This window comes from Pseudonaja textilis, chromosome 4 (genome assembly GCF_049901715.1).
Source record: "Pseudonaja textilis isolate UNSWEBS1 chromosome 4, rPseTex1.2, whole genome shotgun sequence".
Lineage (NCBI taxonomy): Eukaryota > Metazoa > Chordata > Lepidosauria > Squamata > Elapidae > Pseudonaja > Pseudonaja textilis.
The window spans coordinates 93,432,979-93,456,344 of NC_141993.1; the positions used below are offsets into that span (position 1 = coordinate 93,432,979).

A 23,366-nucleotide genomic window follows, 5' to 3' on the forward strand; every position below is an offset into this window, starting at 1 on the left:
CCGATAGAATTGCCTTTTCTTGAGGGTATAAACTCAGTTCCTCAATTTTAGAAAACAATTTTTAAGAAAAAGTAAAACAAAATCAATGCCTGAAAATTCAGGGCCTTTTGAAAAAAAATAATAATAATAATTTGACCCTGGAATAAGTAAAAAATGGCCATTGAAGCAGAAAGGGAAGGTTAGTAAGTTTTATACTGAAATAATATATAAGATCTCGTGATGAGTCCAGGATGCTCTTTCCTTTCAGATAAACAGAAACAAGCAAAGCAATTTTGGTGAATTTGGTGAAATGTAAATTGCAAGTCTGTGGTTGCTGAAAACATTTATTTTATAAAAGGTCTTGTTAATCATGGAGAATCTGGGCAGATACTGTATCATTTAAAATATGTAGGTGTTCACTGTTGCCGTCTCGAATACTCGACAGTTTTCAGATGTGGCTGTAGGTTTACATTGCAAATATTGCAGCAATTGGTATTTTGTCATTTCATTATTGGGATATTGAATATCAGTATCAAATTCTTCTGATTTTTAACGAAGGTTAGACCCTCTTAAAACACAATATAATCATCTTTAAAATCCCCTTGTTCACTCACGGAGGGGCTGAAATGATTTCTGACTCTGGACGCCTGAACCAAAACCCAGCCCTGCACCCGATGCCCAGGATCCAGACTTTTGTCAAACCGTGTTTTCCGGTTGTGCCCAGTTTTGTGGCCCCTCCTGTGCTGAGAGTGCACCCCCTCCCCACTCTGTGGTTGAAGCTGAGGAGCGATTTGAATTATTCCCGAATCTTCCCTTTGTGGGTGTCGTGTCCCCCCGTCCCCGTCCGTCCCACCCCAGTTCTGATTCATAGGCTCGGCAGCTACCGGCGCTGGGCACGGCCCCTCGGGATCTGCTGAAGATTCATTTGTGCTTCAAGTGCAGCCACCTCAAGTCCTCTGCCAGATTTCCTTTCTCTGCGGCTCAGTGTCCGCCATTTGCCTCTCTTACCCTTTCAGTCCTAGGTGGTCTTAACAAGGTGGACGTTTCAGATTTCTGAAGTCCAAGCCGTAATCCTTCCTCTTACTCATTTTGCTCACGTTCACATTTTGCTTTTTTTTTTTTTTAATTTGATTTTATTACGTAAACTGAGCCTTGCCTATCTCTTATGCCAACATTAAGACAGCCTACAGCAATAGAACCAGAGCACAAAAGCCCATTAAAATCAACATTCAAATTAGTCCTGATAGTCTAATTTAACCACTGAAAGCCTGCCAAGTTTGGAGGTGCCTGCGTGAAAGGAACCCAGCCTGGCTGGCAAGAGCCCTTTTCCTCTCGGGAGAGGCTGCCCCGGGGATCCAGGAGAGAAGCAACCGGGAATTGAGGAGAAACTTCCTAACGGGGAACTGCTCGCCACCAGACGCCGTGGCTGCTCCATCACTGGAGGCTGTTCAGGAGAGCCTGGAGGGCCCCTTGTCTGGGATGGATCAGGGGGCTGGACTGGGAGGCCCACGAGGTCCCTCCAGCCCTGTTCAGAGGCTGATGCGCTAAGCTAGCCGCGGGGGCTCTTCAGAAGGGTCTGTGCAGAGACCTGGGGATTTCCAGTTCCTGGACCAGGAAGGCTCCTGTATCCCTGCTCTCAGGAAGCCGTTGTTCCTCCTGCATAAATGGGGCCAGTGTTCGGGAGCAGGCCTGCTAATCCAGCCCCGTTCCGATAAGGTCAAGCCTCCTTGTTCAAGAATGTGCGAAGGACAATTTCCAGCAATGACTCCGTCCCCAGTGATAGATCCCAATGTCCCCGGAAAAGCAAAGCAGGAGCCCACCAGCCTGAGAGAGCAGACAGTGGTGCTGGTCTGGGGGCAGCTCCCTTCGCTCTGGGCCTCCGGGAGGCAACGTCCTGGGTGCGTTTGCAGTGTCCGGTGCAAGTGACCGGAACCGCTGGCGAATGGTACCAAGCAGAAGCTTCATTGCTTGCTTCCCACGTTACAAGGATCTCTCCAGGCTGTCAGTAAGATGCGGCTTCGGGGTTTCTGTGGGAAGTCAGGCCTTGTGCCGCTTTCTGCACTGCAAGGATTCCAGGCTAGGGCCCCTCTTAACACTCCCCCCACCAGCCTCCCTGGAGATTCCCCCACATCCGCAAAGATCATATAAGCTGCTCCGTATGCTGACATGGCTTACTGGAGGTTTCAGCCTTTGAAGCCAACCTGTCCTCCCTTCCAGCTGCTTACTAAGTTCATGGGCGCGGTTGTTGATAAATGAGATAATAACACATATAATTACATCCAAATCCAGCCGCTGTTTTATCCCTCAGATCTGTAGGGCAGTGGCCCCCAACCTTTCCGGCTCTGGACCACCAGCAGTAGTGGGGAAGGGGGTGGCTTCAGGCACGCACCTTCCGCTTGCCTGGCCCAGTTCCCAGCAGGCCACGGACCACGGGGTCGGGGGACTCCTGCTGCAGGGCCCTCCGGGAAGAAGGGCTGGCATGTAATGGGATTCCGGTGGAGAATCAGTGCAGAGGCTGCTGCTCCGTCTTGGACTCCTTTGGCCTATCAAACGGAGCGGCGCAGGTGAGGATACCTGATCTACCTGCGGGGAACGGAGTGGAGAAGCCCACTCACTTTGCTTTTTGCCCAGAGAAAGTACTCTAGATAGCTGTAATGTCACCATTACTAAGCACGATATAATTAGGGCTAAATTGCTCCACAAATAGGCAAGAGCAGATAAGAGATAACGGAGCCCTTTTCAATTGTTTGTTTTAATGGCTGCATTATCTCCCAGAAGGGCGATAAGCTTCTGCTCCCCTGTTTCCCCTGCTCAGCCTGGACAGTCATTTGTGGTACAGAAAGTGTTTTATTTCTTTTTAAATTGGTGCTTCCTGGTCTTCCCCGGAGCTGGGAAGGAGGAAACGCTCGTGTCTCATTCTCTCACGCTTGAGCCGACCCCGGAATATACGATCCGGCCCCCCAGTCCTTACTCTCTCTCGACTCCCAAGCCCCTTGTCCCTGGGCGGCGTTCGCATCAGGGCGCTGGAGGAGCTGGGTGACCTGTGTTTAGGGAGGGGAAAAAAATAGGGTCTATTGGTATATTTTTTCTGGAGAAATTTTTAGCAAAATAAAAGCAATGCCAATATTAGAAAACAAAGAAAACGAATAAAACTAGTGTAAAATTATTAAGAAAGAAAATAGAAATATTTATTCATCAAATTTGCATGACTACCCACATCCCAAAAAGCAATTCTGGACAATCTACAACAACGCAGACAAATTTGTATCTTATAAAACGTTACATATATAAAATAAACTGTAAAAAAAATAGGAATCAGTTTTAAAACAAGTATTAAGCACAAAATGCACAAACCCCATCGATAGGAAAAAAAAATAGAAGTTAAAGAAGCAGCTTCTGTTCTTTTTACACTGGTTATATTTATATTATATTTATATTTTGCTCTAAAATTGCATCATAAGCTCCGTCTTTCATAAACTACTCTTTCTAATCATCAGATCCATAAATCACAAATTCCTTCTCCCCCCCCCTTTTTAAGCAAAAAGTCCATAAGGGGTTCCTAGTCCCTAATAAATGTAACAAGTTACTTTTTGCTGTCTTCTCCTTGCCTTTCCATTTCTGTGCCTATAATAGTCTCGCAGCAATAATCCCCTATAAAAATAGCCTTCGGTGGCCCTTTTCTAGGCCCCTGTCCATTCATCCCAAGAAGGAAAGCTCTGGTTTCACTGGAATCAAAGTCTTCGAAATGCTTCGTATTGGCATAAGTATTTCAATCTAGAATGTTCTGGCTTTTTAACAAGTCTGCCAGGCATGATAAAATTATGTTTCCCGTGTTTCCAACATAAATTGGAATAGATGGTTTTTCTGGAGTTGTACAGAAAGGAACATTTTAGACTCTTTTAAATCTTCAGTACAGACACTGCAGAGATTCAGTGGATAACCAGTCTTAAGCACTACAACACAATCACACAATTAAGAGAAAGACAATTGGAGAAGGGAATCTCGTCTATGGAGGGAGATTCTCCACCGCCCAAGGTCATGGCTGGCCCAACGCTTTTTTTCGAAAGGCAGCTGGGCTTCCTTGGTTTTTCCCTTGAAAACATTTCACTCCTCACCCAGAACTGATGAAGCTTCTTGTTTGAGAAGCAACATGTTTTCAGAGGGGAAAAAAAACCAAGAAAAGTCCAGAAAAAATACTTTTGGAAAAAGGAATTTTGTGATAGATCTCACCCTCTTTTTCCATTCAAGCTGCAAGAAACGAAACAATTGCAGGTAAGTAAAATGTGCATTGCTGGCACATGGAATAAACGCAATAACGCAATAAAAGAAGGTCCCTCAGAGGAGAGGAACTTAAGCTTGTAAGAGAGAGAGTGTGTGTGTGTGTGTGTGTGTGTGTGTGTGTGTACCTACAGTATATAAAAAAGTACAGCTCTCTTTAGGCTAAGGTACTGCTACCTGAAGGATTTCTGGTTCCTTGTTAGTGGACTCTTGGATTTTCAATGGCTTAAATGAGCCGAGAGGCGCCTTCATGAGCTGGGGAGGGGGCTGGCCTTGCACTCTCCTTTGGGCCCCCTTTTCAGTCCCGGTGAGGCCAGGAGGCAAAGCCAGCTCCCCTTTCCTTGCACCATCCCAGAGGGAGGGTTTCGCCTTTGTCCTTAGAATCAGAGAATCCTAGGGCTGGAAGGGACCTCAGAGGTCTCCTAGTCCAGCCCAAGGCCGGAGTCCTTCTGCTGACTGTCCAGGCTTTTCTGAAAAACCTCCAGCAATGGAGCCCCCACCACTCTGGGAGGCAAGCTGGTCCATGGACCCATTGCTTCAATTAACCGGCGGAAAAGGGTCTCACTTCACCCGGAGGCTCTCCCCACCCCAGTAGCTCTGGTGGGGGGTGGGGAGACCCTCCATGGGCAGGAACAGACTTTCTGGCCCTCTGAAATAAACTGCAGCCTCAGGGTTGATTCTGGGGGCTGCTGCAAGTCTGCCTGCCTGCATTTCTCCCCCCTCCTCTAGCCAATCCTTTTGTGGTTCTGTCAGCCGCTTTGCAGAGCTAACCTTCCAGATTCGGGCCTTCCCGGCTTTCCTCTTGCAGCTTCCTCGTCTCCTCCTGCCCTCTCCGCCCCCTCCCCCCCCAGGACCCCTCTTGGTCTCCACCTCTGCCCCACAGGATCAGGAAGAACCGTCTCTGGAGGCGCTCAGTCATCCAGGTCAAAGGTGCTTTTTCAAGAGGCCCCTGGACTGTATTTTCCTCAAGGAAGAAGAGGGGGAAGAAGAAGAGGAGGAGGAGGAGGAGACTCTTCGCTCCTCATCCAAGGAGCTTCATCAGTTTTGAGGGTGGGGAGTCCTTGCATCCCTCACCTCCCTTGCCATCAGAACAGACAGAACTTCTGGGGTGAGGAGCGAAACGTCTTCGAAGCAAAACCAGAGAGTCCAGCTGCCTCTTGGGAAAAGCACCTTTGGGACAACCAGGGCCTGGAGGGCTGAGAATCTCCGCAAGGGAGGCTTGAGGGAAAAGGGCGGTTCAGAAACGTGAAATATAAAAGTGAGCGAATGAATGAACGAATGAAGAAACGCACTTTCCTCCCTGCCATCCGACCGGAGTGGCTTGAGGCGGGTCTGCTCCTTCGTGCAAAGAGCCCGCCTTCTACCTTTAAGCTAGCTGGAAGGAGATAAACCAGGCTCGGTTAATACATTTCTCGATTATTAATCTGAGTTTTGCAAGAGCTGCTAATTGTTTTATTATTGCTCTTGAGCAACTGCTCTTTCCACGTCATTAGGCGAGGGAAATGGATGTCCGCACCGCGACAGCCTTTGTGTAACAGCTACGAACCCCGTTCAGTTCTGATCGTATCAAAAACGGTGTCCACCCTGGCTGGCCAAAGGTGCCTCTTTCCCAATTCCCCCCCTGGCAGTGCAGCCTCCCCATTCCGTTGGTTGCTTCAGCGGCCCTTGAACTTGCTCCCATTTTAGTTTGGTTTTAATTATTTATTGCACTTATTTATTGTATGCTGCCCGTCCCACTCTCAAGCGATGCTCCGCGTTGCCCCAGGGCCCGGAAACCGGGTCCGAAAGGCTCCAGGGGTTTAGGGGTCCGGCCAGAGGAGCCTAATCGGATGGGGTGGCCCCAGACGCCAGCACCGGCAGCTCTGCTGGGCCCGGCCTTCTCCTTGGCCTGAGGGTGAAGCCAGGGACAGCCGACGTGGCTGCACGGAAGGGCCCTCTGCCTGGAGACATTTGCATGGGGGTTTGCCCCCGGGTGCGTTTTAAAACGGGGTGTGGTAACAAATAACCCTGGGAGGATGTCCTGTGGACGGACGTTGTAGAAGAAAACGGCTCGGGTGGCCTTTCTCACAGGAGCCCCTCCCGCACTGCCGCAGAACAGCCCCCCCCCTCCGCCCCCAGGACTGACCGTCTGGGGAGCAGGGCCCGGGCAGGGAGGGAGGAAGCAGCCCACAGGAGAGCAGAGGCTTCTTCCGCAATGGGCTGCCAGGTGACAGGAGCCCCTCCTTCCTTCCTTTCCCTCCCCAGGTTCCTCGGGGGACTCGGCCTTCAGAGCCACCGACCAGGGAGGCGAGAGTGACAAGCAGCACAGGAAGGTGAGCTGGGAAGGCGCAGAGCCAACGCGGGGAGGGAGGGGAGACCCGCCAAAAGCCTAGACTGGCTTTGGGGGGCGGGTAGGGGGGGCCTGCAGGCCAGGGCATCCCAGCACGGGGGCTTTCTCAACCAGAGTTGGGTGGCCGAAATGAGCTCTCCCAAATCCAGACACATCGTCCTGATGAGCCATTGCTAACCAGGTGACAAAACACCTTTACTTGCGTAATTGTAGCTTTCCCGGAATGTTTTGCTTTGGAGGGGGCAGCTAGATTTGAAAGTGCAATGGAACAAAATAACAATTGTTTAAAATCCTCAGCAGGGCTGAGTTGAAATCGCTCTCCCCACTTTTGCCTCTGTTAGTCAATGACAGGGTGACCCTGGAGGACTAGCAGAGCATCCCAGAGTTCGCCCACCCCCCCCCAGTTTCTCTTCGCGCTCTGGGCGTTTGGGTGGGCAGAGGATGCGGCGGGCAGAGGCCGGTGGCCTGGGAGGAAGAGAGGCGCAAACCCTCTGGGGGCTCAGCACGGGGCCTGCAGGAGGAGGGGGCGTTTACTCCCCGTGTTCCTACTGGGGGGGAAACTAAGGGAAGCCCAGAAAAGCCCGCGGGAGGTCAGAGGAGGGGGGAGTATCGGGTATGGTTTACGCAGCCCCTCCCTCTGGTTCCAGGTGGGGCCCAGCTCTTGGGCTGGCCAGGCCAGACCAAGGCTCAGTGGGCTAATATTGTGCATCCACAAAGGAGAATCTTTCCAGCTCAGGGTGGAGATGGGGGCTCCTAGGCGCTCTCTGAGCATGGCTGTCTTCTTGCAGACCTTCCATGGCCCCATTGGGTAACACCATCAGTGCAGAAGAGAGGGGTGTGTGTGTGTGCAAGTGAGCACTGATGATGCCCCCCGTTTGGGTCGTGAAGCGTCTGCAGGAAGACAGCCAAGCTCAGGCGGCTCCCAGGAGCCCTCGGGGTTTTGCACATTGGACACCCAGCAGCAGTCGTGGCCCTTGCGGAGGGTCTGCGGAGACCCCCTCCTCAGCCCAGGAGAGCCCGTTGCTTTGGTGAAGCTCCTGGTCCGAACGGGCTGCTCTCCTTTTGCCTCCCCGTTTTGGGCAAAGAAGGGCAAAGGGAGGCTGTTGGTACCCTCACCCTCCGATCAGATGGTTAGGATGCCACCTTGTGAGGTCCCACCGGAGACAGGATTCCCCCCCGCCCCCCCGGCCGTGCGGTAACAGTGCCTGCAGCAGTGCCGGGCAGAGGCTCTGGGCCAGCCTGTCAAGGAAGCTGGTGCCCGACGGTTGTACTGGAGAGGGAGGAGGGCACACAGACGCCCTCTCGCCCAGGAGTGTTGGCAGAAGGAGGCCACCCCGGGATTCTGTGGGGTAGCCCCCCCTCCCAGCCGAGCTGCTGCACCCCATCCTCCCTTCTGGCTTGGCTGCCCCCCGCGCAGCTCCCTGGGTGATTGGCAGAAGGGGGGGGGGGCTGTCAGCCAAAGCAGGAGAGTCCCAGGGTTGGTGCTGGGGGGATACGGTTGGGGACGGGGGTGCCACATATCCGGCCCTCAGCTGCAGGAGGGAACCTCCCCGTCCGCGATTCCACCGTCCCTCCGGAGATGGTTCAGGGGGCCCCGGGTGGGCCTGCCTCCCAGTTCTCAGCAGGTGGGCCCTTGGAGCTCGGGGCTGACAGGAGGGGTCCTTGGCGCTCTCCGAGCTGGGTTGGGGGCCACTTGTTCTCTCTCAGCCGGACCCCGTGCAGGGCTGGGGCTCTTGGGGGAGACCCTTAAAGGGGGCCGAAAGGTTAAGGTTCACTCAGCCCCCCAGAACCGAAGAAGGTCCCCGTTCCATCGGCAGAAGGGGGAGGGGGGGAGCCTCGCACGAGGTGAAGCAGCCCCTCCCCTCATGCGCTGGGCCCGGGTCTTGCACCAGCAGCGGGGGGGCCGCGAGGGTCTTGGGACTCTGAAGGGGAGGGGGACGAACCAGGAAGGAAGCGCCACAAGGGGGGCCACCCCCTCCGTTCTGGGGGGGTCTGTGCTGATCCTGCTGCATGCTGTGCTCGGGCCTGACTTGAGAACATTCGGGCACTGGGGGTGCTGACCCCGGCAGAGACCCCACCCCACCCCACCCCCCAAAAAGTAAGCAGGAGTGGACTAGGAGACTATGTGGGGCTGGGTTTCCATAGGCAGAAACCTTCAGCGGGGGGTGGACTCAATGGAAGGAGGTTTAGCTTTTGACAAGGGTGCTTTCACTGCAGTGAGACTCCTCCTCCCTCCCCCCCCCCCCCATTGGAGCAGTGCCCCCCGGCTGGGATTGCAGAGGGAGGGAGGGGCCTCCCAGTCTATCCAGGACAGGCCAAAGTGGAGAATGGCCCCTTCCCGGAGAAAAGCCGCCGTGGAGGCTGGTGGAGCCAACTCTGCAGGCATCCGGGGGAGGCTCCTGTCTGGGGAAGGGAGGCCTTCCTGCCCTCCCCTGATTAACCCCCTGCCCCCCGTGGTTTCCTCTGCCCTCGGACCCATTGCGGCTGCTCTTTGCTCCCGGGAGCTTCCCTTGGAAAGGGGCCTCTCCGGCCGTGGGGCTAGAAAAGGGCGCCCAGGCAACGGGGAGGCTGCCCCCAGGGGCAGAGGGCAGGTCGGCTGTGCGGGTGAGACGCGCCCACCTCCGGCCGGACTGAACCAGTGGGGAATCCCATCAGTTTCCCCTCTGGACTCTTCCGACCAGCGGCCCCTTTCAGCCAGCTGGGGAATTCCGGGAGTTTCGTCCTCCAGGCTGAAAGGGGCTGAGGTTGGAGGCCGCTGCGCCATCCAGAGGTTACCCGTTTCCCTGGAGGACGAAACCGCGAACGCGCGCGGCCCCTCCCGCGGCCCCTCCTGGCCGTCCCTAGAAGGAGGCTCCTCTCATCCACCCTTGGACGCTCCGCTCCTCCTCCCTCCTCCGCCAGTTGTGTGTGTGTGTGTGTGTGTGTGCGCTGTCCTGTCTTTGTGTTGCACCTTTTGGTTTGACATCATTGCCCCCCTCACCTCCATTTTTTTCTCCTCCCCCCCTCTCCACCCCCCCACCCCCCGTGTGTGGCAGGGTCTCCTGGGCGAGCTCATTCTCTTGCAGCAGCAAATCCAGCAGCACGAAGAGGATGTCCGCAGGGCCGCCGACCAATTGGGGCCAGGCTCCTCCTCCTCCTCCTCCTCCTCCCAGCAGAGGCGCAAGGTGACTGCTCTCAGATAGGCCAGGCAGGCCTGGGGGGAGGGGGGGGCTGCTGCCCTCCCCCCCCTCGCTGTCAGCCAATCAGACCCTTGGCAGTGATGGAGCTCTGGTGGCTGGGCTTTCTGCTCTGGAGGCGCTCCTGGTCCCTTGGCCCCTGGTTCATCCCGGGGGGTGCCTGCTTCTTTGATTGTCACAAAGGGGGCTCTGATTTCCCCGGGGAAACCCCCTCCTCGCCCCCACTTTTGGAGGCCGCTGGGCTTGGACAGCTGGGCTCCCTGGAGATGATCAGCAGCAGCGAGAAGGGGAATCCTCTTTCGGACCCCGCCCATTTCACGCGAGGGCGGCTGCTGGAATCCTGGCACTGGATCTGAGGGGCTCTTCCGCTCCGGGGGATTTCGGAAGAACATTCGCCCCGGCAGATGAGGGGACTCCAACTCTGGGGTGAGGAAAGAGGCCTCCAGTGGACCCCAAGACCCCCCCGTTGGAGCCCAGCCCACACCCTCAAGACGGAGGCGGCCTGGGAGGCTCAGCCGGAGGAGACGGTGGGGCATTTCCCTCCTGGAAAGAGCCACCCCCTCCTCCTCCTCCTCCTCCTCTCCTCCTCCTCCTCCTCGACAAATGACGAAAACCCCTTTTAATGTTTAACTCTTCCTGTGCTTTTAATGGCTGCACAGTCACCGGAGATAAGCTTTCTTTTCTTTTTTTTTTAATTTGTACTTTAGTCCTGGGTGGCGATTATTGCTTTAATCTGCTTTCGGGGAGGCAAGGAACGGGGCCTAACAGGATCTCCTATTCCAGATACAGGCCGCGGTCAACGTTACCTTGGGTTTTATTACAGCCCAGAAATCTCCTTTTCCTGGGGAGAAAGGAGGGACTAGCCCACGGGCAAGACCACCTGGTTTTTGTCATCCCTCCCCCAACCTGTTCCCTGCTCTAGGGAAGGGTCAGGGGCTGCCAGCCGCTCCGCCCCCCCCCTCCGCTGCCTTTCCGCTGGAGGTGGCCTTCGTGGCCGTAAGATCCGGCCAGCTCCAGTCAGGGCTCACAGTGGTGGCTCTGCTCCAGCAGCCCTGCTCCCTCTGGCCGCCTGGACCATTGCTGAGCAGCCCTGCTCCCACGAGGAGGGGAGAAGCCTTCTGGGCCCTTGGCCCCCTGCCCTCCAGGGGAGCCGCTCGGGTCCTTGGAAGGCGGCTGCCACCTGTCTCCTGGCCTGAGTTGCACGGAGCTTCTCCATCGGACTCTGCTTCCAGTCCCCCAGCACAGGAATCGTCCGTGGCCAGCGCGCTGCCCAGAACTGAATGTGAATGGGGGTCCACCACAGAGACGGGCTTAAGAGTGGACTAGACCAAAGCGTGGCGCCCACGTGGACGGCGTTTGTGGCCAGGCCAGCTGCAAGGGAGCAGCACTGTGGGGGGAAGGCCTCCTGGTCTGTTTCCAGGGTCTTTCACATCTGTCTGCCGTGTCTTAGGCCGAGGAGTGTCCAACCGTGGCAACCTTAGTTGAAGTGGTGGACTTCAACTCTCAGAATTCCCCAGCCCTGCGAGCCATGCGGCGACTTGCCTCCACCCGTCCAGGTTCAGTCCTGAGCACCCAGCTGACAAACGGGAGGAGGAGTTGAAGCTGAGCTTGGACGCTCCTGCCTTAGACCGAAGGGCTCTTGCTTGACAAAACGGGACTATCTTCAGTCGCATGTTTAAATAAAGGAGACCCTTTCTCCCCCCCCCCGATTTCTTGCCCACGGCCAGTTGTTCATCGAGCACAGAAGAAGGTGGTGCCGAAAGCAGAAACCTTTTGCACCGCCGGCGGATTATTTATTCTGGGTGCTTCTCAGCCAGGCTGGAAAATCTGCCTGTCGCTTTGGAGTGTAAGGGAGGCTGAGGTGATGCCAGCTTTATTGCTTCGGCCTTGTCCTTCGCCCAACTCTCCCGCACGGCGAGTGGGCCTTCGCTCCTCCGGCAGCTGCTGCCCAGGGCTGCTTTGGGGCTGAAGGGATGGCAGTTGAGGCTCCTCTCCCTGTGGAAGGCCTGCAAGCCCCCCGCACAGCGGAGAGTCCGCCCTTCATGCAGATGTAGACCATTCTGAGGTAGAAAGAAAGGAAGGAAGGAAAGAAAAGAAAGAAAGAGCCCATATTTTTATTCTTCAATTTATTTTGACCATTAGAATAGATGCACCCGGTGGGGCTGTGCCTAGGTGAACCTTTTTGAAGCACAATTAGTGGTGTGAAATTCATGGAAGAGATATTAATTGGTATAAAGCAAATATTTTCTCCAAGTCGTGAAACCAAGGCCTATTGAGTCTTTATGAATAGCTGGGCTTATGTTTTTGAGCAGAGATGGATGGAATTGGAGAAATCAACTGTATTACTATTATTATTATTACGTACTTGAAAGGTCTTTTCATTTAGAAAAACACAGTTCCCGAGGTTAGCAGCTTTCCCGAGTTGCAGTGCTAATAAATCCACAGTGGCTTTTAGAAATAAGGCACCTGAGTAAAAGCATAGCAGCCATTAATTATAGCCAAATGATGTTAGGATTGAGTTTGCTTTCAAGTCCAAGCTGTCAGATTTGACCCTATTCTTGTAAAACAATGACTCTTAAAGCTTATGATCTCTTGCATCTGAAATATATATTTTTTTAATTTATAATTTCAACTTGTACAGCCACCCACTGCTACAAGACTCGTCAGTCTAACACAGGTCAAAACAATAAAAGGCTAAACCAATCTTTATCCCGCGATCTAGACACAGGTAACGTCTGAAATGCCCACCGTGCGTTCTGTGTCCTTTTTCTCTTGCAGGTTTCGGATAAAGAAAAGGTGGATCAGCTCCAGGAAGAATTACTACGAACGCAGGTAAGGGAAGGTTGGGGTCGTTGAGGGGCCAGAATCTTATTTGGCCAGAGGAGCTGCGGGGAGAAAAAGGAAAAAAAAAAACACAAGGCCAGATCAGTGTAGCCCTCACTGAACTCTCCATCCCCTGGGGAGCCTGCTGCTCTCTGGGAGAGACTCCCCCCTTCCTCCCCCCGCCCTGTAGAACCAGCGGAGAGCCAGATTGGCCAGGCTGGAGGTGGGGGGCAGGATACATGAGGCCAGAGATCCAGATGCCCCCGATGCTTGCTTGGTGCACTGAGCGTTCTCTCTTCCCAACTCAGTTGCAGCCACAAGCGTCATCGCCCTTGTCCAATTATTGAAAACTCTGGTAGAACTTGGTTTGGGGTCTTTCGAGGAGGGTCCTCCCTCCCAGAGGATGAAGAGGCCGCAGATCTTGAGGGGTCCGGTGGGCAGGAAGAGAGCAAGGCCAGACCTTCCCTAGCGATTCGCAGAGGGTGTCGTCTGTGGTCATGGCAGACAGTTGCTTTAGTCCGGCAAGATTCTGTCTGTAGGCAAATGGAAATAAAGGAACTCCTCAGAAGGAACTTCGTATGTTGTTGGTTCTTTAGACCTGGCAGAAAGTCTTCTGGGATATTTTAAATATATCTCTTCGGTTCTAACCCTCTGCATTTTATTTTGCCATTGAAGTTTGTGGAGTAGGGGAAATGCCATTTAATATAACATTTATCAGCACATTCGTACTAATTGGGATATTTCTGTCAGTCTCAAAAAAAAAAATCCTAGACCAGAGGTATCCAATTTTTGCACTTTAACCAAACAGGTGGACTTCCAGAATTTGGGAGGGTTGAAGTCCACCAGTCTTAGAGTTGTCGTGGTTAACTACTTCTATCCTAAATATGAAGTATGTGGCTCCCTCTTCAATTGTGGAGGCTACCTGCATTACCAGCGATTTTGGCTTCCCAGAAGTGGGGTTTTTACAGCCATGTGACACACACACACACCGCTTTGGGCACTGTGGGAGGCCCAGGCTGCCCATCCAGGTGAGAGCCAGTTTGTAACCGGGAAGCTGCGCGGGATTTCCATCCCGACAAATGGCCCTGGTTCACTCCCCCGTCCAGAGGATGGCACGGTTCTGGGGAAAGGGGGGGGCAGGGTTGAGGGTGACCCCAGCTACCTCTGAAAAGGGCCGACTGTTCTAGCTTTCCTGGGAAGCAAAGCACAATGTTGTGAAGGCAGGAATCCGAGATCTTTGGGACAAGGAGTAATGGACGGAAACTAATGGAGGAGAGATCCAACCTGGAACGACGGGTGGACTTCCTGGGGGTGAAGGCAGTGAACTGGTGGAAGGACTTCCCCTCGGACGTTGCAGGTGCTCCCATCGCTGGAGGTTTTCAAGAAGAGTTTGGACAGCCGCTTGTCTGACCATATAGGGTCTCCTCCTGGAGCAGGGGGTTGGACTAGATGGCCTTTCCAACTCTGCCATTCTGTTTTCCTTGCTACATTATTGTTCGTCGTTGGGCTGAGTTAGAGAGCCGCAGCAGCAGCAGCAGCAGCCAGATTCCTCCCCCCTGCCTGCTCCTCCTGCTCCTCCTGCTCCTCCTGCCCCTCCCTCCCTTCACCTTCCCCGCTTGGGTTTCTCTGCAGCTGAAGTACCAGCGGATGCTGGAGCGCCTGGAGAAAGAGAACAAGGAGCTGAGGAAGATAGTCCTGCAGAAGGACGAGAAGGGCATTCATCAGAGGAAGGTGAAGGTAAGCGGGGGGGGGGGAGGGGGCTGCTCCCCCGCTGTCCCTCCTGGCGGTTTTCACTCGGCTAAAAGCAGCCCCTCCCCTGGGTGGCCGTGGTGGGGAAGCCCCTCCGCCTAGACCCCCCACCAGGCAGAGTCTGCGCTGGCGCTCAGCGTGGATCTCCGAGTGGGGTAACCTCCCTTCTTTCCTGGGCTTCGGCTGCCCTCCCTGAGTCAGCTGTTCCTCCCCTAGAAGTCTCTGATCGACATGTACTCCGAAGTGCTGGATACTCTGTCGGACTACGACGCCAGCTACAATACACACGACCACTTGCCCCGGGTGAGTCGGAGATGAGCCCCGGCGTCCACACCTCCCTTCAGTCTGGTCAGAAGCATCTGGAGACGATACGGGCAGCTGTCGCTCGGCCCTGAGGGTCAGGGGAGGTTCTCCGTCCAAAGGGGCCCTTTTCCCCCCAAAGGCAACTGGGGACTCTCTTGATTTTCCTATAAGGCGTTTCGCTTGGCAATTTCCATGCAGGCCGGGGGCGGGGTTCTTGGCCAGGCGCCCGACGATCGTGGGGCCGGCATTTGCAGTCAGGGCGTGAAAATGGGTAGCTTTATGTCCTCCGTGTGAGCTGCGAGGAAAAGGAAGGATGCCACGAGCCGTGGTGGCGCAGGGGTTAGAGTGCAGAACTGCAGGCTCCTCTGCTGACTGTCAGCTGCCAGCAGTTTGGCAGTTCGAATCCCACCAGGCTCCAGGTTGACTCAGCCTTCCGTCCTTCCGAGGTGGGTCAAAGGAGGACCCGGCTGGTTAGGGGCAAGTAATACTGGTTCTGCCAAACGCTTAGAGAGGTCAGTCAAAGCACCGTAAAGCGGTGTCTATAGTGGGGAAAGCCCAGATTGTTAGGGCAGGCCATAACTGGCTGCTTTGGGGGCATCCCAAGGAGACTGTCTCTAGGTGGAAAGTTGTCCCTCTTGATGTCGTTGGAGCCTCTCCAGGGGCCCTTTCGAAACGTCCTGCTGTGTCCTTCGGGGAGCTGCCTGGCGTGGAAGCAGGATCCTGGCGCCCTGGTCCCAACTTGGGGGAAATCCTCTTGTCTCTGTGGGGAAAAACAAACCCAGCGCTTGCCTTTCAGGTGGTTGTGGTGGGAGATCAGAGTGCTGGCAAAACCAGCGTTCTGGAAATGATCGCTCAGGCCCGGATCTTCCCCCGGGGCTCCGGAGAAATGATGACACGCTCCCCCGTCAAGGTAGGAGTGCTACAGTCCCCCAAACGGTGGGCTTTCCAGGACACCCCCCGCCCCCGCCCCCCCGGAGACCCACTCAGGTGTTTTTAACCCTTTCCCGTTTCTGAATCCCCTCTGGGCCTCAGGTGACCCTCAGCGAAGGCCCCCACCACGTGGCCGTGTTCAAGGACAGCTCTCGGGAGTTCGATTTGAACAAGGAGGAAGACGTGAGTACAAGGAACAGGACGCTGCCCAGAGGGTTTGCGCTGGGCTTTGTTTGGGCTTTCAGTCATCCCGCGATCTGCCAGGAAGTCCAGTCGGTCCGTGCCCAGAGAAGCCGGCTCCTTCCAGGAGGGGCCCCGGCCGGAGGCTTCCTGGAGGGAGGGGCCACGCCTGTGTGGCTGGAAGAGGCTGCGGTGCCCCTCCCTCCCTCCTAGGGCCTTGGAGCGCCTGGCGCTTCTGGGGGATTCTAGCTCTGTCTCCCAGTTCCCCTTCTGGGGAGAGGTTGGTTAAGGGGAGGACGGGGCAGAATGGCAGCGCCCCGGGTGAGGGGAGACGTCTGGAGCCTTTTCCCCGTGAATTCGGACCATGGCATGGTGTCAAGGGCCGGAGATCAGCTGCCCACACGGAGGTCCAGTTCAGGTGATTCGTTGCCAAACAGCCTCTTCTCAGTTAACAGAATTGGCCCAGTTGCAGAGGAAATGGGCAGGCCCAAGAGACCCCAAGAGAGGTCCTCTAGATGGGTCTGCTTATGGGTAAAGACCCCACCCCGGAATCCATATAAACTCCCCCGTAAGCCTGCTAGGTGCCTCTCCTGTCCTTTCCTTACGTTACAAACTCAGTTGGGACCGGAACTTCCAGGACAAATCAGACGCCATTTTATGATCATTTTTGGCCCTGGGATTAAGGGAATCCCCCAGTTGTTAAGCAAAGCGGCTCCCTCCACTGGCTTTGCCTGTGGGAAGCCGGCTGGGAAGGTTGCAGAGGGCGGTCGCGTTTGACGTTGCACACGGAGGTTGCTAAACACTTGGATTTTGATCGCGTGGCCACTGGGACTGTCCTAACTGCAAGGACCAGTCGTAAGTCGCCTTTTTCGGTGCCGTCATAACTTTGAGCGGTCATTAAATGCAGGGTCGTAAGTCAAGGACTACCGGCAGCCTGATTGCTCTCTTCCCGGTTGCCGTGTCCTGGGGTGCCTTACCCTGGGCCCCTCGGGCCCCCTCCCAGTTCCTCCAGCCCCTCCCTCCCTCTGACTCCGCCCCTTTCTGCTTCCACTGAAACAGCTGGCGGCCCTGCGGCACGAGATCGAGATCCGGATGAAGAAGAGCGTGGGCAGCGGCTGCACCGTCAGCTCGGAGGTGAGGCCCCGGAGCCCCCTCCCCCGTCCAGGGGGGCCTTTCCCGCAGCGCCCCGGGCTCTGCTCTCGCTCAAGCTGCGCCGCTTCCCTTGCAGACCATCTCGCTCAGCGTCAAGGGTCCTGGCCTGCAGAGGATGGTGCTGGTCGATTTGCCCGGGGTCATCAGTGTAAGTGTCCGGAGGGGGCTGGAGGGGGGGGGATCGTTGCACCGCGGGGGCCGAGGGGCCGGGGGCTGGGGCTTCGTTCCCTCAGCCTGACCTCCCTGCGCCAGACCTGCCACAAGCCTCTCAGCCACCCAGGTCCTGGCTGTCCCGAAGGTGCTTTTCCGAGAGGCCCCTGGATTGTCTTTGGTTCTCTTTGAGGACGTTTTCATACCAGTCCTTCCCTTCCCCACCCTCCAGTCAGAGCTGAAGAAGCTTCTGGGATGAGAAGCAACACGTCTTCAAAGGAAAAACCAGAAAGTCCAGGCGCCTCTAGAAAAAAAAAAAAAAGCGCCTGCAGTCATGCAGAGCCGGAACTGAGATCCGCCTGCCCACATCCCAACGTTACCCTTTTTCCTCTCCGACTGACTTTCATTTCCCACCCCGAGGAAACCCCTTAAAATCTTGCAGGATGTTTTCATGACGGCCACTTCCAGGGTGCCCTGCTATGCCGCTCCCTCCCTCCTCCTCCCAGTTAGGCGCCCTGGAAGCAGCTTCTCCAGAAGGCATAACCTCCCCTGTCCATTTCCCAAGCATTCCCCCCCCCTTCGTCCCGCTTCTCCGTGGTTCCTGACAGGCCGTCACTACATCACAGCGAAGCGTAAGCGAGTGTCAGGGGGCAGCAGCTGACACTCTGCAAAATGGTGGTGCTGCCATCCATCCGGCACTGGATGAAAGACACACACACACACACACACACACACACACACACACACAGGGTTTTTTGGAAAGAAAGCAGAGCAGAATTATGGGCAGAGTTGGATCCGCCTTCAGGTCGACGCTCAGCGGTGGAAGCCCAGGGACAATTGGGAGCAGAGCCATTTCTCTCAACCCAGCACCCCCTCGCCCCCCCTCCTGTGGAGGAAGGGGGCGTTGTGTACCCCAAGGGCAGGGGGGGCTTTTCCAGGCTGGGGCGCTGCTGCAGTATTTAAAATACACTTTAAATTTCTTTATTCTAAAGAAATGTGTGTTTTAAATTAAGACGGCCCAAATCAGACCTCGAGTTCTGCCTTTCGCTTAGCTCTCGAGAGTTTAGCTCTAAGGTCGTTTGTTTGTAGCTCAAAGAGAAACCGAATCCAGGGGAAGCCCCAGATTCTGCCCCATTGAGGGGAAGCTTTAAAACCTCTTTGGTCTTGCTAGGTGGAACTGAAGGCAGTTCTGCCCCCTCCGGAAGGCAGTTCTGCAGAGAAGCTGGATGTAGAGAACATGACATACAGCGTCCAGTTTTGGTCACCGCATTCCCCAAAAGAGGTTGAGACTCTGGAAAGTGTGCAGAGAAGAAGAGCAACCAGGAGGATGAGGGGGCTGGAGGCTGAAACGTACGAGGAAGAACGGTTGCAGGAACTGGGCCTGGCTGGCCTAGGGAAGGACTAGGGGTGACATGATAGCAGCCTTCCAGTATCACAGGGGGTGCCCCAAAGAAGAGGAGGGGGGTCCACCTGTTCTCCAAAGCACCTGAAGGCAGGTGAAGAAGCAACGGGTGGAAACTAATCAAGGAGAGAAGAAGAAACCTGGAACTCGGGAGGAATTTCACTCGTAGAATGACTTGCCTGCAGAAGTTGTGGGAGCTCCGTCACTGGGCGGCCATTTGTCTGTCGTGAAATAGGGTTTCCTGCTTGATCGGGGGCTGGACTGGAAGACCTCCAAGGTCCCTTCCAGCTCTGCAGATTGAAACCTCCAAGGCATGAAAAGCCAGCCTCTCTTTCCACAGACAGTGACCTCGGGGATGGCGGCCAACACAAAGGACCTCATCTTCAGCATCAGCAAGGCCTACATGCAGAACCCCAACGCCATCATCCTCTGCATCCAAGGTGAGGAGGCAGCAGGGGGTCTTTGGCTGGTTGGGGGGGGGGAGCCCTGGGGCGGGAGTGGGGAGGCAGGGCAGGCAGCCGGCCTCCTCCACCCCCGCCGGCTGTTTGAGGTAGAATCACGGTGGGGCCCCCCCGTTCCCTTCCGGAGCATCTCTCTGCTCCCCTTCCCAGATGGGTCCGTGGACGCAGAACGCAGCATCGTCACCGACCTGGTCAGCCAGATGGACCCCCAGGGCAAGAGGACCATCTTCGTGCTGACCAAAGTGGACCTGGCGGAGAAGAACGTGGCCAGTCCCAGCAGGGTGAGGGAGGGAGGGAGCGTGTGTGTGTGTGCGTGTGTGTGTAAGGGGGCTTCACGGAGCAGAGGTTGCTCTGCAAGCGGGAGGGAAAATGCCCCTGTTCCCAAGGGAAGCACCTCCTGCTTGTTAACCCTTAGGAATAACTGGGGGGAGTTCTGGTCCAATTTACCAGGAAGATTCTGTGATTTGGGACCTGCCGTTTTGCCACCTTGACTAGGGGAGATTTTTCTTCTTCTTCCGTGGGAAGTTGGTCCCTTCTCTGAGGTGGGCGATGGTTCAGTGTCTTCGGGGTGCACCTTCCCCTCCGTGTGACTCCGAAGCTGTGGGAAAAACGGGCCTCGTGGCCGGTGCGCTGATAGGGAGGGGCCCCATAGAGCAGGGGTCTCCGATCTTGGGCCCTTTAAGGCTTGTGGACCTCGCCTCCCGGAGCTCCCCAGCCAGCCGGGCATTCTGGGAGTTGAAGTCCAGGAGTCGTCAAGGGGCCGAGGTTGGAGTCCCCTGCTCCGGGCAAAACGCCCTGGGCCTGCGGCCGGTGTCTGGGGGTGGGGCGGGGGCATCCCTGAGGCCCTTTGGACACAGCCAGGTGGCGCAGAAGGTCACAGATTCCTCCTGGCCGTGCTGCGGGCCACTTTCACCCTTCCTGGCTCCAGGCTGCCCCTTGAGGCCTCTGCCCCAATGCCTGGGCTGCAGGGGAGAGGGGGTGGCCAGGCCCTCCACCCTGAAAGCCTTGGGCCGGGATGCTTTACAGGTAGGCCTTGCAACTGCTTGCTTAACGACCACTCAAAGTTACGCTGGACCCCTCCAAAGGCTACTTAGGATCCATTTTTGAAATTACAGCGTGCGCACACACACACACACACACACACACAGTCACAGGATTGCATGTTGGGCACTTGATGGCCAACTCCCCGTATGACTCTTAACAGCACCCCTCAATCCCGTGATTGCAATTTGAGGTGTTATTTGCAGGTTTCTGGCATTTAGTTCCAGTTTGTGGCAGAAAACCCCATCCATTGGGGAAAACCGATTTGCCTAACGATGCAAAAATGTCCCCCCAAACAACCCAGGTCCAATCATGCGATGCCCCCATTTACAGCCTCTGGGCTGAGTTCTCTTTGTAAGCGGAGCTGCTGTTGTCCTGGGCAGAGGGCGGAGCCGGGCCAGGTCTAAAGGGCGCCTTGTGACGGGGGAGGGTTTTGCCCCAGGGAGTCAAGGACCCCCTAACCCAGCATCCTGAGCGGCTGCTCTCCCCTCCCCTCCGCAGATTCAGCAGATCATCGAAGGCAAGCTCTTCCCCATGAAGGCTCTGGGGTATTTTGCCGTGGTTACTGGGAAAGGTAGGTGAACCATGGCATTGGGATGGAAAGGGGGGGCGGAGGGAGGGAGGGGGGGAGGCAATATTTGGCCAGGTGTGATTAAAGACACAAAGAATTTGCCTCTGTCGCAGAAGCGCTCGGGGTGCCTGCAAAGCAACAGAGCCAGAATCGTCCCAATACGATGCCATTCGTAGTAGGGGGAGATGGGGAGGGCAATAGCAATACAGCCCTAGCCCTGCGGGTCAGCGTGTGGGTGGGCGTTTGTCCAGCCACGGGCCCCTTCTTTCCCCCCTGGCGTGGCTTCAGTGGCCTTTTTGCTTTTTCTCTCTCTCTCTAGGAAACAGCAGTGAAAGCATAGAATCTATTAGAGACTACGAAGAGGAATTCTTCCAAAACTCCAAGCTCTTGAAGTAGGCCTTGACTTGGTTTCTCTAACGATTGCCTGGCTGGTCTGGAGGCCTGTTTCGGAATGGGTGGGGCTGTGAAGCCTTTCGTTGGCTGGGCAGCGTCTCGCCCGGGAAGGGAGGCAGGGAATTGGGTGTCTGGGGGATTCAGGGGGAGGAGATGTCATTGGTGGGAATTTGGTCAAATCCTGATTAGCATGCTGGTTAAATGTGGGCCAGGTGGGAGAAACCTGGACCACAGGTAGTCCCTGACTCAACAACCATTCATTTAGGGCAACCTTGGACCCTTGAAGACTTCAGACTTCAGCTCCCAGAATTCCTCAGCCAGCAAAGCTTTTCTGGGCAATTCTGGGAGTTGAAGTGCCCCAGGCTGGAGACCCCTGGCCAGTCGAAGCTACAGCGGCATGGAATAAAGTGACCTATGGCCGTTTTTCACACTTAATGCCCGTTGCAGCAGCGTCCCCAGGGTCACATGATCCAAGTTGGGATGTTTGGCAACTTGACAACCGTCATATTTATGACAGTTTGCAGCGTCCCGGGGGTTGGGGGTCACGCTATCCCTTTTGTGACCTTCTGACAAGCACAGTCAGCGGGAAGAGGCCAGATTCATTGAACGACCGTGTTGCTATCTTCACAACGGCAGTGGTTCACTTAACGACGCTGGCAGGAAAGGTCATAAAATTCCATACCTGTCCCACATAGCAACAACATTTTTTGGCCTCAGTTGTGGTCGTAAGTCGAGGACTCCCTGTTCGTACATGTCTGAGTGGCCGCAGATCCTGCCAGGCTTGTGGGCGTCCGTGACATGGGCGAAGGTCTGGAAGGAAGCTCCTGGTTGCGGATCGTATAAAATTGGGGGGTGGGGTGTTCACTGTCCCGAGACGGAAGGTTAGCAGGGGCCCCCTCGGCAGGTGCGGAGGACGGGTGGGGCAACTGCAGCTGCCTCGGGGCTCTCAAAGGCACTGCTGGCTCAGGGGTCCTGGGGGGCTGAAGTCCACAGGTCCCGAATCTGGCCTGGCTGCCCCACCCCGGATGGCCACAGAGAGGGGCTGGAAGGGGGTCCCGTGAGGGTGGTGGGAGGCAGGAGGCCCTGACTCTGAGTCCTCCTTCCCCCCCCCCCCAGGAACTGCATGCTGAAGCCCCACCAGGTGACCACGCGGAACCTCAGCCTGGCCGTGTCCGACTGTTTTTGGAAAATGGTGCGGGAGTCTGTGGAGCAGCAGGCGGACGCTTTCAAAGGTGAGGGGGCCGCTTGTTCACTGGGGGGGGGCTGGGGCTGGGGTCGGGGGCTTGGTGTGAAGGGGGCCCCAGGCTGGCTTGTTGCTCCTCCGCCTCTGGGTGCAGAAAAGGGGGCCTAGATACCTCAGGGGGTCTCGGGTAACCCTTTGGGCGGACAGGATCTGCACTCAGGGCTGGGCTGAGCTCATTCGGGCTGCAGTCGACTTGGGGAAGCCCCCCGGAGCCAGGGGGTGAGCAGAGAAGCGAGTGACACTCCCCCTCCGACCAAACGCTCTGGAGGCCAAAGGCAGGAGAGGCCTTGCAGGGCAGGGCTGCCCTCCCCCTGGGGCACCTTGGGGCATTCCCAGGGCAGGGTGAGCATGATCCAGAGGGTCAGGAGGGCCAAAACGTTGGCTCAGGGGAAAGAACCTCCCCTCAGTCCCCTTGGGCCGTTCCCAGGCACGAGGGGCGGGAGAAAAGGGAACCCCCCCAGTCCTTGGATGGCCCAGGGAATAGCCATAGCCCCGGCCCTTAGACTTCAATGCCGCTTCGCGGGGCTTTCCAGCCCTCTGCGCGCCCCCCCATTCCACCCACCCCGGAAGGACAAAAGGCTAAATCAACCTTCCAGGGGAAGAGCAGGCGTGGACCCCCCCCTTCAGCTGCCAAAAACCTGGCCGGGCAGCTGTCCAAGGGAGGCTCTCCAGCCACAGAGGGGTCGGCTTCGTGGTTCTCAGACCATGGGGAGGGCAGGAAGGGCTGCTCACAGTTAAAACTGCCCGTCTCTGGTGGCTAATTAACCGTCACGGTTTTTCCATTTCAGTTTAACGTCTATTTTTGTCCTGTGCTCTAGGAGTGTTGTTGAGGTCATTCCCCGTTAGGAGAATGAGCGCACACAGGGAGACGGAGTGAGAGTAGTGAAGAATAACACACAACCAGCACACAGATCCACTGTATAGCAAAATGGAGTCAGTATTCAGTCCAGGGATAATCCAATAACAAAGTCCAGTATCATAAACGGTTCAGTAAAAGACTCGCATCAAGTCCAAGAATAAGGACAACCAGCAACCCTCAATAGGGAAATGCAGGAAAGGCAACACTCTCGGAAACCAGGTTTCTGGCTCCATCTTATGGCTGTTTGAGGAACCACACCCAATTATAATTTGAGCATCCCCTTAAAGAGACAGTATTAAAATTTCTATCCTGCCTTCTATATTTCCAACCCAACTGTGAAGTGACTT

At 55.6% G+C, this 23,366-nt stretch overlaps 1 protein-coding gene across 1 annotated transcript in view; it reads left to right on the plus strand.

The window, feature by feature from the left end:
• Positions 1–23,366, plus strand: part of OPA1 (OPA1 mitochondrial dynamin like GTPase) — a 47,225-nt gene that overhangs the window by 8,592 nt on the left and 15,267 nt on the right. Inside the window, 14 exon segments of the mRNA XM_087933774.1 lie at positions 6,502–6,569; positions 9,622–9,750; positions 12,541–12,594; positions 14,218–14,322; positions 14,551–14,637; positions 15,434–15,547; positions 15,670–15,750; positions 16,807–16,881; positions 16,976–17,047; positions 18,792–18,891; positions 19,063–19,193; positions 20,455–20,527; positions 20,844–20,916; positions 22,034–22,149. Coding sequence (XP_087789900.1) covers positions 6,502–6,569; positions 9,622–9,750; positions 12,541–12,594; positions 14,218–14,322; positions 14,551–14,637; positions 15,434–15,547; positions 15,670–15,750; positions 16,807–16,881; positions 16,976–17,047; positions 18,792–18,891; positions 19,063–19,193; positions 20,455–20,527; positions 20,844–20,916; positions 22,034–22,149 — 1,278 coding nt within the window.